This window comes from Schistocerca gregaria, chromosome 2 (genome assembly GCF_023897955.1).
Source record: "Schistocerca gregaria isolate iqSchGreg1 chromosome 2, iqSchGreg1.2, whole genome shotgun sequence".
In the NCBI taxonomy this organism is placed as follows: domain Eukaryota; kingdom Metazoa; phylum Arthropoda; class Insecta; order Orthoptera; family Acrididae; genus Schistocerca; species Schistocerca gregaria.
The window spans coordinates 1039845716-1039858977 of record NC_064921.1 but is presented as its reverse complement, the minus strand read 5'-3'; the positions used below and the strand labels follow the sequence as shown (position 1 = coordinate 1039858977).

Here is a 13262-nt window from a genome sequence, read left to right as displayed (position 1 = left end):
GCGGCGACTGATGAAAATGTGTGCCGGACGAGGATTCGAACCTGGGATCTCCTGCCTTAACCACTGTGCCACCCACGACACGGTCTTCACCGCCACTGTGCGGACCATCTCGGTCCGCCGTTCAGGTGACCCACATTCTCACCGAGCGCCACCTACCTGAATTCCCTGTCCATTTCGTTCATGCTCGCTAAATTAGTTTCTACGAATTCTTAGCGGAGTACGGCACATAACTATCCTCAGACTTTTCCATTCAGTTGTTGATCCCTCTTTAACTATCTCGACATCTATGGAACGTTTAACTTCAGTCCTCCATCCTAATAATTTTTTAAATAATTGAGAGTGCAAATCGAGATGGTTCTCAATAGAAACCGGCAGATTTATGCATCCTGCAGGTGGCGTAGGTGGTCGGGCTTGCTTGTGCATCCGCGCTGAAGAAGGTGGATCCATTTGCCCGTCTACGCGAAACATTTATATGAATGCGTGGTGACCAGGCGTTTATAGACGAGGGTCACTCCAAAACGAAATGCACACTATTTTCGTAAAAATACAGTTTTCATTCTGCATGTGTGAAAGTTTTACAGTGTGTGGATACATCCTTCCCGCTTTTTTTCAAACTTTGTTCAAAATGTTCCCGTGAGTGGCGCCGTCACAGCATGTCTTCAAGATGGCTGCTACACTTGACGTTCGTCAGAAGCAAAGTGCTGTCATAGAATTCCTGTGCTGTGAAAACGAGACAGTGGGAAACATCCACAAGAGGTTGAAAAAGGGGTATGGAGATGTTGCTGTCGATCGCAGTACAGTTAGTCGGAGGGCAAGCAGGTTACGCGATGAAAGCGGGCACGGCAACATTCAGGATTGTCCTGGCAGCGGCAGGCATCGTACTGCACACACTCCAGACAATGTGCAGAGAGCTAAGGAATTGGTGACTGCTGACAGACACATTACAGTGAACGAATTGTCACGCTACGTTGGGATAGGGGAAGGAAGTGTTTGCAGAATACTGAAAGTGTTGGGGTTAAAAAAGGTATGTGCCAGATGTGTCCCAGGATGTTGACAGTGGATCACAAGGAAACAAGAAAAATAGTATGCAGCGAACTTTTGGAACAGTACGAGAATGGTGGAGATGAATTTCTTGGAAGAACTGCGACTGCGACAGGTGATGAAAGATGGCTCCATCGTTTTTCACCGGAGACGAAGAGGCAATCAGTGGAGTGGCATCATGCAAATTCACCCAAGAAAAAAAATATTCAAAGTCACACCTTCTGCTGGAAAAGTTGCGGCTACGGTGTTTTTCGATTCCGGAGGACTCTTGCTTGTGAACATCATGCCAAGTGGAACCACCATAAATTGTGACGCATATGTGACGACACTGAAGAAACTTCAAGCTGGACTGACTTGTCTTCGACCACATCGGCAAAAACAGGATGTTTTGCTGTTGCACGACAATGCACGGCCACATGTAAGTCGAAAAACCATTGATGCGATCACAAAACTCGGATGGACAACACTGAAACACCCGCCTTACAGTCCTGACCTGACTCCATGTGACTATCATCAGTTGGGGGAACTGAAAGACTCTCTTCGTGGAACAAGGTTTCAAGATGATGACTCCTTTGTGCACGCTGCTAAACTGTGGCTCCAACAAGTTGCTGCAGAATTTTACCGCGTCAGTATACAGGCGCTGATTCTAAGGCAGTTGAGAGGGATGGAAATTACGTGGAGAAAAGAAAATATTGTTCCTAAAGGATGTGTCTACACACTGTAAAACTTTCAAACATGGAGGATAAAAGAGGGATTAAAAAATAGTGTGCATTTCTTTTGAAGTGACTCTCGTAACCGTTTCGCCTAGATGGGTAACGGAACAACCTTCTTCGTTGCGGATGCTCAAGAACGTCAGACCTCCTGGGGTAACGTCAGAGTAGTGAATATGGAGGAAACGGATAGTCACTGCGGATAGGTGGCGGTCGGTGGGAATGTGGCGTGCCCATATAGTCCGCGCTGTTGCGGTAAGACTGCGTCCCGAGTGGCGCAGTGGTTACCGCATCCGTCTAATTAGCAGAAAAACCCGGCTTCCAATCCCGGTGCTCCACACATTTTCACCCGTCGCCGCTGATTCCGCGTCATGTCACGATACATTTGACACCAGTAATCCCTTCTCTTTCCTGTGTCCCTACTCCACATGCAGTTTACAGGTAATAGTTGCGTTTTTTTTTTTTTTTGCTGTTTCCATAATTTTTGTCCACACCATGTACGAGTTTATGTATACTCTACTCGTGCCTTTGCGTACCAGCAGGAGTGAGTCAATTCGAAGAGAGCCATAGAAATCGATGAGTCCGTTCGCGTCGCGGCGATAAGCGGCCGGCCGGCGCTCGTGTGGAAAGCCGCCGCGCAACTTTCTACGGCCGCCGCCGGTGTCTGCCGCGGCAGAAGGACGCACACGCGGCTCCGGCGCACCTTCTGGTTCATTCCACGGCGGGGCGCTGCCGTCGCTCTACCTGCTGGCGCGGCCCCTGGCTCCGCCTCACGGGATGTCTCGCTCGCGGTTCTAGCACCAACTACATCGCACTACCCCTATTGCGGACTGTTAACAATGGACTCATTGACAACTTTCTGCAGGACAGGAAACTGTATGTCCGAGTCGACGATAACAGCTCCGAAATGAAACTGATCTGTCATTTCGTCTCTGCTTTTCAACTTATATCTGAATGACATCCCAACAGTCCCCCTTGTTACGGCGAGTTTTGATGCGGACGATAAGGCCTTCCTGACAACTGGACGACACTTGGACCAGCAAATAGCTAGGATGCAACGGCAGCTTGCTGTAGTGGAACGCTGGGCGGTGCAAAATAAGATAACGATCAACCCGACGAAGACGCCAGCCGTTATGTTCACACGAAGGAAACCAGTTATAAACGACAGACTCCAAATAGCTGATCAATTTATCCCAAGGCCGCTGGCAGTGAAGTACCTCGGTGTCTACTTTGACAAAAAATTGCTCTTTACGAAGCATATTGAGACAAGAAATGCGCGCGGGATTAGCCGAGCGGTCTAGGGCGCTGCAGTCATGGACTGTGCGGATGGTCCCGCGGGCATGGGCGTGTCTTTGTCCTTAGGATTATTTAGGTTATGTAGTGTGTAAGCTTAGGGTTCAAAATGGTTCAAATGGCTCTGAGCACTATGGGACTTAACTTCTGAGGTCATCAGTCCGCTAGAACTTAGAACTACTTAAACCTAACTAACCTAAGGACATCACACACTTCCATGCCCTAGGCAGGTTTCGAACCTGCGACCGCAGCGGTCGAGCAGTTCCAGACTGTAGCGCCTAGAACCGCTCGGCCATGTAAGCTTACGAACTGATGACCTTAAGTCCCATAAGATTTCACACACATTTGGTTTGACGACAAGAAGAAGTCAGCCCAGTAGATGGCCAGGTCATTGATTCCGTTCCTGAAGAGTAAGGATCTCAACGCTAAGACTCAACTCCAATTGCATAAGGCAACGATGGAGCCCACAATGTTATATGGCTCCACCTCGCGGGGAACTACGTGCGTCTCCAACTACAACAAACTCCAAGCGCTGCAAAACATTTGCTATCGATGGATCGCAGGAGCTCCGTGGTGGACAAGAAACGGCGACATCCGCACCGCACTCCACGAGACCACTATACAAGAGAAGGTCCGTGACAAGGCTCTACGAATTTTTGACAAAATCGATGCCCTTAGGGACGAAGTTCGACAATAACCCTGCAAGATGGAACAAGTATCGAGTACCGAAGTACCCCATAGGCGACCTGTCATACCACGAGGAAGTAGTCACACATAACAGCCTAGACGCGTCTCACCCTCCACAGGAGACATACATCATACACCGAGCGAGGTGGCGCAGTGGTTAGACACTGGACTCGCATTCGGAAGGACGACGGTTCAATCCCGCGTCCGGCCATCCTGATTTAGGTTTTCCGTGATTTCCCTAAATCACTCCAGGCAAATGCCGGGATGGTTCCTCTGAAAGGGCACGGCCGACTTCCTTCCTCATCCTTCCCTACTCCGATGAGACCGATGACCACGCTGTCTGGTCTTCTTCCCAAAACCAACCAACCAACATCATCAAAGACAGCAGACTAAAGGACCCATTGAGTGCCCAAGCCTAACTGAATATGTAATAAATAGTTTTCTTTTTATCCTTACACCCCATCCTAGAAGAATAAGTCATCAAGGATGATCTACCGCGCGGGATTAGCCGTGCGGTGTCAGGCGCTGCAGTCACGGACTGTGCGGCTGGTCCCGGCGGAGGTTCGAGTCCTCCCTCGGGCATGGGTGTGTGTGTTTGTCCTTAGAATAATTTAGGTTAAGTAGTGTGTAAGCTTAGGGATAAATGACCTTAGCAGTTAAGTCCCATAAGATTTCTCACACATTTCAGCATTTGAAGGATGATCTCTTCAGCGCACACTACACACACACACACACACACACACAGACAACAAGTAATCCTGAACTCTGACCAGACATCAGTTCCGGCGCACAAGTGTAACCTACAGATTCATATCTTACGCTGCGGCCATCTGTAGGATGAGAAGCATCTCTGTTTACACTCTCAAAGACTTAAATAAGAAAAAGTAAGTTGGAGGATTGAAGTTAAACGTTCCGTAGATATCGAGGTGGCTAAACTCGGAACAACATCTGAATGAACAAGTCTGAGAATAATTATTTGCCGTACCCCATTGAGAATTCGCAGAAATTGATATAGGGAAACGGAGCAAAACCAAAATGTAATCGGACTGGAATTTGAACATTTTTACCCCCGAATACGAGTGCGGTCTCTTAGCCGCTATGGAAGATCATTCAATTCATAATTTTTCCTTAAAACATTTGAAGTGAATGCCAGGGCTAATAAGCAGATACAGAGCGCTCTAAGTAAACAAACTGAATGCCACTCCGCTTCTCTCAAAAAACAGCTGAAGATTTTCTATCCCCTATTTGTGAACTATGCTTGTTTACCTACCCAGGGAGAAGTAAAACTGTTATTGCCCTTTGTGGCCTCTGTGTTGTTTTTTGTTTCGTTAAATCTGAAAGAAAAGTTTGAGTAACAAAAGTGGACGATTGAGAAAGACAAGTTCGGGTTAAATAGTGTATAATACTGTTCCGCAGATTATCGTCAATGTTGTTTTTCTCAAACATCTATCGCACTAGAAATGAAGGCACTAGAAATGAAGGCCGTTAACCAAAATAATAGAACAGCGATAAAACTGTAATAATAGCAAATACCACAGTTAAGATTCGTAAATGACAAAATCCTTGCCGCTGAATCTAAGGAAGATTTACGAGACCTGTTCACCCGGATGGACAATCTACTTAGAGCACAAAAAAAAGGGAAACGATAAGGAAGCGTAACTACTTAGTCCAAACAGGTGAAGAGCACCCTTACAAGCAGCTCTGTACAGACTAGAAAATATTTATTTCAGAAAAGTGGTATCAATAATTTGGTTGGAATAAATATTTCAGAATAGTTAGGCCCTTTACTTAGCAAGTACCTGAGTCTACGCCGGTTGTAGTTGGGCGAATGTTTCTAGACGCTACAGTCTGGAACCGCGCTGCCGCTACGGTCGCAGGTTCGAATACTGCCTGGGGCATGGGTGTGTGTGATGTCCTTAGGTTAGTTAGGTTTATGTAGTTCTAAGTTCTAGGAGACTGATGAGCTCAGCAGTTAAGTCCCATAGTGCTCAGAGCCATTTGAACCATTCGTGGCTGTATTGATCTGAAGATCATCGTTTGTAATGCAAAAACTGAAATATGATGTCAAGAAAGGCAATAAATCTAGAACGGCATTTGTATTGGTCCTACATTTACTGCAAGTAATGGAACACAACAGAAGAGGGTGTCCTCCTTTAGAACATTAAAGCTATTAACGCACTAAACTGCCACTAAAGCGTGAATCTTGTTTACTTTATCTGATGTCGATTTCGGAGCCTCTACCAGCTATATCTTCAGACAATCAGGCGCAGTGACGAAATGAAAGACACCCGCTACTGCAACTTGTTGTACCTCAGCATCCTCTGATGTGGTTTATCGAAGTTAAAGTAGTCGCAAAGTCAGGGAACGAGCCTAGGCAAGCAGGCGCAGCAATCCTGCCGCGCCATTCCAGACAAGGTCACAGTGGAGGTGGTTTGCTATCGTCTTCCTCCGATTTGTTACGAAGTGTCTTCCGCATCTCTGTCGTGTGGATGTCTGTGATGAGTGTTTGTACACTGTAGTGTTGGGTTTGTCTTGTTATGGATGAAGGAAAGGGAAAGGGTGAAGCGCGGAGGGCCGCCGAGCTTTTCGTCCTCGTCCGAAGGATGAATCGCCATCAACAGTCCTACCTACCCTCACCTTACGAGGCGCAGCGGAGAGGTTTGGGGTTTGGAATTTAGTGCGGGACAGTGGCTCAAAAACCACCTCTGCTCTCCTTTTCGACCAGGTACTAGCACTGAAAATTTTCCACCACCAGGCTTACCCTGCGTTGAATGCCACAAGTGTGCGTTAGCATCTTGGTTACGTACGAGGGAATGTAGCTTATATGAGAATCTTAGACACTACCGGAAGAAGAAATGCAGTGCCCTCACTGTGTGGCACTAGGATTTATAAATGCATACGGAGGGGTTGTTGTGTTAGTGACTGAATTGTCACGGTCAACGGCAGTCAGATGGCGCTCAGGAAGTTCAAATCAAATGGCTCTGAGCATTATAGGGCTTAGCATCTGAAGTCACCAGTCCCCTAAAACCTAGAACTACTTAAAGCTGACTAACCTAAGGACACCACACAGACCCATGCCCGAGGCAGGATTCGTACCTGCGACCGTAGTAGTCGCACGGTTCCAGGGTGAAGCGCCTAGAACCGCTCGGCCACACCGGCCGGCACTCAGGAAGTCTGTCTGGGCACCCTCCATTTTGACTCTGCAGGCAGTAACCGTGCGTAGCTTACAGGTGAACAGTGTGCGCAATATTCATTCTAGGGCACAACCATGCCACGCCAACGAATACGTACTCCTGTTGAGCAAGTTCAACCATTTCCGGTTCTGATTCGTAGTTCTTTGCTAAGACTGATGGAGCTATCGCCGGACTGCTGCACGTATTGGGCGAAATGTGTCGATGTTGTGTCGTTTTCAGCAGTAGCCTGTGGACCACGTCCTGGAGTAGTCTGTGGACCAGGTTAATTGTGCGAGAAGTGATGGCCGACCAGACGTCATCCAGGGACGAAATCCGGGCAAATGCTACACCTGCTGTGTCGTCAGGGACCACTGACATCTTGCAGCAGGATTAAGTGCACGTCTGTGTCTGGGCAGACTACCAATGACATCACGGCAGCGCCAAGCATGGCTACTCTGGTGTCATCAAAGAGGCGGCTGGAGGGTGGAATAGCACTCTGTTGTCTTCAGTGATGAGAGCAGGTTCTCTCTGTATGCTAGTGATGGAAGCACGCCTCTGTCGGTTAGGCCTGGTGAACTGTCTATTCCAGAGTGCAATCGCCCACGAGATATCTATCCTAGACTGCCTGGTGAAGGTGTTGCTGGTCGTGGGCCGGGAGGGGGGGGGGGGGATGGGGAAGAATTTGTTGCAACTTGTGGTCACATCTGATGATTCTGCAGGGTGAAGTACCTAGTGGCCGCTGCATTTGCAAAGGCTGTTATCTGCGTACTACTCTAACTTCTTCGATAGGAAGGTGACGTATTTGTCCAGCAGTACAATGCACCTGTGCCTACGACGGCTGTGACGCAACGTGCTGTTCGTGGCGTACCACAACTGTCCTGGTCAGCAAGATCACCAGGCCTCTCGCTAACTGAACACGTATGGAACATGATGATGCTGAAACTAACTCATTCTCGAGAACATGCAAGAACCGTTGCCGAACTGCAACAAAAGGCGCAAGATGAATGAGTCAATCTACTGCATTCGGCTTCTTTATGATCGTTTGCATACAAGAGTACACACCTGCGATGTCGCCAAACTGAGGAGTTTGAAATTGTGACAGTACGCAGGCAAGGAGATGGGTTGTCCCCTATCCTGTTCAACTTTGTCCTAGAGAAGTTCGTACGGGAGACCTTCCAAGAGAACGAAGGGACTGAAATTTAAGAAAAGAGACTGGCATACTTAGCCTATGCAGACGACATCTGTTTACTCTCTAGGTCGGAAGAGCAGCTGGACAAAATGACCAAAGCACTAAAGGAGGCTGCCAGCAAATTTGGGCTAAACATAAACGCACCCAATACAGAGTACCTCGTTATGACGTTTAGTCATTGTCAGGCTGCTGATCATCTACAATCACTGCAGGTTGGGGACCAGTCCTACAAGAGAGTGCAAAAATTCCGCGAACAATACGAGACTGGAATAGAAGGGAGAACCGTTAGAGGTACTCAAGGTACCCTCCGCCACACACCGTCAGGTGGCTTGCGGAGTATGGATGTATATGAAGATGTAGAGTTTCCTAGGGGCACTTTTCACTGAGAACTCGTCATGTGAACCAGAGATCAATGGTAGAATACAATCAGGAAACCGATTTTCCCACAGTCTAGCACAACTGCTTCGGTCCAGACATCTCTCCAGACGGTTCAAGATTCGACTGTACAAAACCCTGATCCAGCCTGTTGTTCTATATGACTGTGAGACATGGAGTATCCGGAAACGGGACTTCCATAAGCTCCTTGTTTTTGAGAGAAAAGTGCTTCGGAAGATCTTCGGTCCGGTTCTGGATGCAGATACAGGGGAATGGAGGATCAGATACAATCGAGAGCTTGAGGAACTGTACCAGCAGCCCAACATAGCAGGAACTGCCAAAGCCAAACGAATACAGTGAGCCGGCCATGTTGCCCGGATGGAGGATCACAGATGGCTTCGGAAGTTCCTGGATTTCACACCTTCGGGATAGAGACCGCCAGGGAGACCCAAGCGTTGGAGGGATGATTCCGTGAAGATTTAAACCAAGTGTCAGTAGATGTGAACGGATGGCGGATAGCAGCAATGGACAGAATGCAGTGGAGGAGGAAACTTGTAGATGCGTGCGGTCCACTGGGCCTGATCACGTAGTAGTAGTAGTAGTATAATTGTTGTGATAAGCTATTAGAGAGCATCATGACTGATACAGGGGTTAGTGATCACAAGGTCGTTGTAGCTAGGCTCAATACCGTTTCTTACAAATCCACCAGAAACAAACGCAAAATAATTTTATTTAAAAAATCGGATAAAGTGTCAGTAGAAGCATTCCAAAGAGACAAAGTTCCATTCCTTCCGAACTGACTTTGCAAATGTAGACGAGATGTGGCTCAAATTCAAAGATATAGGAGCAACAGCAATTGAGAGATTCATACCTCATAAATTGGTAAGAGATGGAACTGATCCCCCATGGTATACAAAACAGGTCCGAACGCTGTTGCAGAGGCAACGGAAAAAGCATGCGAAGTTCAGAAGAACGCGAAATCCCGAAGATTGGCTAAAATTTACAGACGCGCGAAATTTCTATGCGAGATGCCTTTAACAGGTTCCACAACGAAACATTGTCTCGAAATTTGGTAGAAAAACTGAAGAAATTCTGGTCGTATGTAAAGTACACAAGCGGCAAGACGCAGTCAATACCTTTGCTGCGCAGTACCGATGGTACTGTTACCGACGACTGTGCCGCTAAAGCGGAGTTATTGAACGCAGTTTTCCGAAATTCCTGCGCCAGGGAAGACGAATGGAATATTCCAGAATTTGAAACACGAACTGCTGCTACCATGAGTTTCTTAGAAGTGGATACCTTACGGGTTGCGAAGCAACTCAAATCGCTTGATACGGGCAAGTCTTCAGGTCCAGATTGTGTACCGATTAGGTTCCCTTCAGATTACGCTGATACAATAGCTCCCTACTTAGGAATCATATACAATCGCTCGCTCACCGAGAGATATGTACCTACAGATTGGAAAATTGCGCAGGTCGCACCAGTGTTTAAGAAGGGTAGTAGGAGTAATCCATCGAACTACAAACCTATATCATTGACGTCGGTTTGCAGTAGGGTTTTGGAGCATATACTGTATTCAAACACAATGAATCACCTCATTTGCAGGACACTTATAAGATGCAACAAGTCCACTCAAGAGACAGCTTACACTACACTCATTCGTCCTCTGTTAGAGTATTATTGCGCGGTGTGGGATCCTTACCAGGTGGGACTGACGGAGGACATCGAAAGGGTGCAAAAAAGGGCAGCTCGTTTTGTATTATCATGTAATAGGGGAGATATGATACGCGAGTTGGGATCGAAGTCATTAAAGAAAAGACGTTTTTCGTCGCGGCGAGATGTATTTACGAAATTTCTGTCACCAACTTTCTCTTCCAAATGCGAAAATATTTTGTTGACTCCAACCTACATAGGTAGGAACGTTCATCAAAATAAAATAAGAGAAATCAGAGCTCGAACAGAAAGGTTTAGGTGTTTATTTTTTCCGCGCGCTGTTCGGGAGTGGAATGGCAGAGAGATAGTATGATTGTGGTTCCATGAACCCTCTGCCAAGCACTTGAATGTGAATTATAGAGCAATAATGTAGATGTAGATGTAGAATGGTCATTAAATGCTGAGTGTTTTTTGTTGTTGTTCACAATGTCTGCAAGCTGTGGTTGCCCTCCCAGAACAGTTGTTCTATATACGAGGGCTGTCCAGAAAGTAAGTTACGATCTGTCGCGAAATGGAAACGACTATGAAAATCCGATAAAGCTTTGCAAATATGAGTTGGGCAGTGTCTCTAGGTAGAGACAGTGTCTCTAGGTAGAATTATGTCGCTCTTTTCATTCTTGAGCTCTTAGTTAGCGCGTAAAGATGTTATAGAAAATAGTGTCTCCCGCGAAGTACGAGGGCCTGATGAGAATGTTCCCTTGAAGCTATGCAACCAACATTACATAACTGTCGTGCGGTTTCTTCTTCAAGACAATTCTCAGCCTCATTCTGCAAGGGCAGTGAAGATGTTCCTGCATCGTTTGAATTGGAAATGTTTGGTTACCCACAATACAGCCCGTAATTGTCTCCCACTGAGTTTCATCTCTGTTGAAACGAACCGCTGGCTATGAAGAGAACATTTCGCCACAGACAACGAGCTTTAGGCCAGCGTAGAGAATTGGCGGAAAGCACTGGCGGCTGCCTTCTATGATGAGGGTATTGGAAAGTTGGTACAACGCTAAGACGAATGTCTGAGTCAGAACGGCGACTACGTAGAGAAGTAGCTGAGAGGTGTAGCTAACTGCTACAAATGAAACATTTCTGATTTTCACTGTGATTATCATTTCGCGATGAATCGTAGCTTACTTTCTGGACAGCCCTCGTAAATGGCTTCTACTCGATTGCAAATAAAATCAACAACTGACGCGGCTGAGTTGAGTATTAGTACGCAAATAGCCACTGTGCCGCAAAACGGCCTCCGCAGGATTAGGTGAGTGTTTAGCCGCGGCGCGGCACAGTGCGGGCGGTGTTGCGCAACGCGCGCGGCCGGAGGCTGGGGAGGAGGAGGAGGAGCAGCAGGTAGCGGGCAGCGGGCAGCGGGCAGCGGGCGACTCACCTTGCCGTCCGGCAGGTCGCGGGCGCGGGCGGCGTCCCTCGCGAGCCCCACGGCGGCCAGCACGGCCACCAGGTTGGAGAGCGCGAGCGCGCACAGGCTGAGCGCCAGGAAGGCGGCGGCGCCGCGCGCGCCGCGCCCGCGCAGCCCGGCCCACAGCGCCGCCGCCCCCGCCGCCCCCGCGGCGCCGCCGCCCCACAGCGCCGCCCCCGCCGCCGCCACGGCCGCGCCGCGCGCCGCCCCCAGCGCGCCCGCCGCCGCCATCAGCATCCCCAGCGACACGTGCAGCGCGCCCAGCACCACGAGCGCCGTGCGCGTGTCCAGGCCGCCACAGCAGGCCCGCGCCCGCGACAGCAGCCGCCTCCAGCGGCCGCCCCCGGGGTCCGCCTCCGCCGCCGACGCCGCCCCCTTCTGGTCGGCCGGCGACTTGACGATCAGCATCTCGGTCGACAGGAGGCTCGAGTCGGGCGCCTTCTTCGGCGGCTGCTGCTGCTGCTCGTGCTGTTGCGGCAGCTGCTGCCGCGGTTTCTTCTTCGGGGTACCCTCTTTGGACGCGTCATTGCTGTCTGTCACCGCCCCCGACTTAGCGGAGGGTGTCACGCACTTCATCATTTTACCTAAAATGTCTTTTTCAGGGAGCGTCATTGTCGCACTGTCCGGCTACCGCCTTACGATCCAAAGCTGAGAAAACATCATTTTTGTCTCGTGTCCTTACAACACACCGAGAGTCTGAAGTATCAGATCACAACAACATCGGTAAGTCAATCACAATTTCACCACGTTAGCTTAGTTACGTCAACTATCTCAGGCTATAACACTTATAACATCGTCACGTGGCACTGAAGCTAATGCTAAGACAGCTACATGTCCGTTCTCCTGTTTTTCACCCTAACCCTCCACGCAGTTATCGAGAACACCCAGCTATTTCGGCGCTTTCACGCTCGACACTAGTAAACAACAAAGTGGCAGCCCTCCTCAGGTACGTAGAGTCCTGTGTAGCTCGCTGTCCTGGCAGAAGTTTTCAGCAAGTGCCGGAGCGGAGCCCGGCGACTCTCAAGAAGGCGGAGGGCGTCTTGCGATCGCGACCGTCGCGGCGCTACTGAGCGACACACTTCGCGGCGCGTGCCGGCTGGCTCTCTCCGTCTCCCTCCCTCCCTCCCTCCCTCCCTCTCTCTCTCTCTCTCTCCGGTGCGCTCCTTCCCTCTCTCCGGCGCCGCTCCTGGCGGACCGACAGTGCGCGATCGAGATCTCTCTCAGTCGGCACCGGCCGACGTAACTACGTGGACGCGCGCCGCGGGAGACACGCCGGAACTGTCGGCACGTGGCTCGTCGCTTCTTCTGCGCGGTACAAGTTGCGGAGGTGGACAAGGCCGGCGGGATCAGCATCCGCGTTCCGCCACTCGGCGACTGCCGTTTCCGAACGACGTGTACGGAGCGAACTTAAATTCAGGATTCCGATGGTACATTCCCCACCCGGGAATAATTACGTATTTATTTATCCAAGCTGATCAAATTAGGGCCATCTGGTCATTCTCGCATCGGAACAGGGTCTCACACATACAGTTACATAACAAATTCTTCCAGTCCTTAGCAATATTGGTTAGAAACAGTCTTGGTTGCAATTTTAGTTTTTTATTCTTCAACTATGCGTTTCGCCTTATTTAGGCATCTTCAGGTTATCTTAATTTGGTATTTCTTAATGGTTCAAA

General features: G+C 49.0%; 1 protein-coding gene across 1 annotated transcript in view; it reads right to left on the bottom strand.

Annotated features, from left to right (window-relative positions):
• The window catches only part of LOC126336094 (uncharacterized), a 53257-nt gene extending 41059 nt beyond the window's left edge, over positions 1-12198 (bottom strand). The window contains exons 1-2 of the mRNA XM_049999575.1: positions 12062-12198; positions 11557-11701 (exon numbers count right to left, since the gene is read on the bottom strand). Of these exons, the coding sequence (XP_049855532.1) occupies positions 11557-11701; positions 12062-12198 (282 nt within the window). The remainder of the gene's footprint in view (positions 1-11556; positions 11702-12061) is intronic.
• Positions 12199-13262: the final 1064 nt, after the last annotated feature.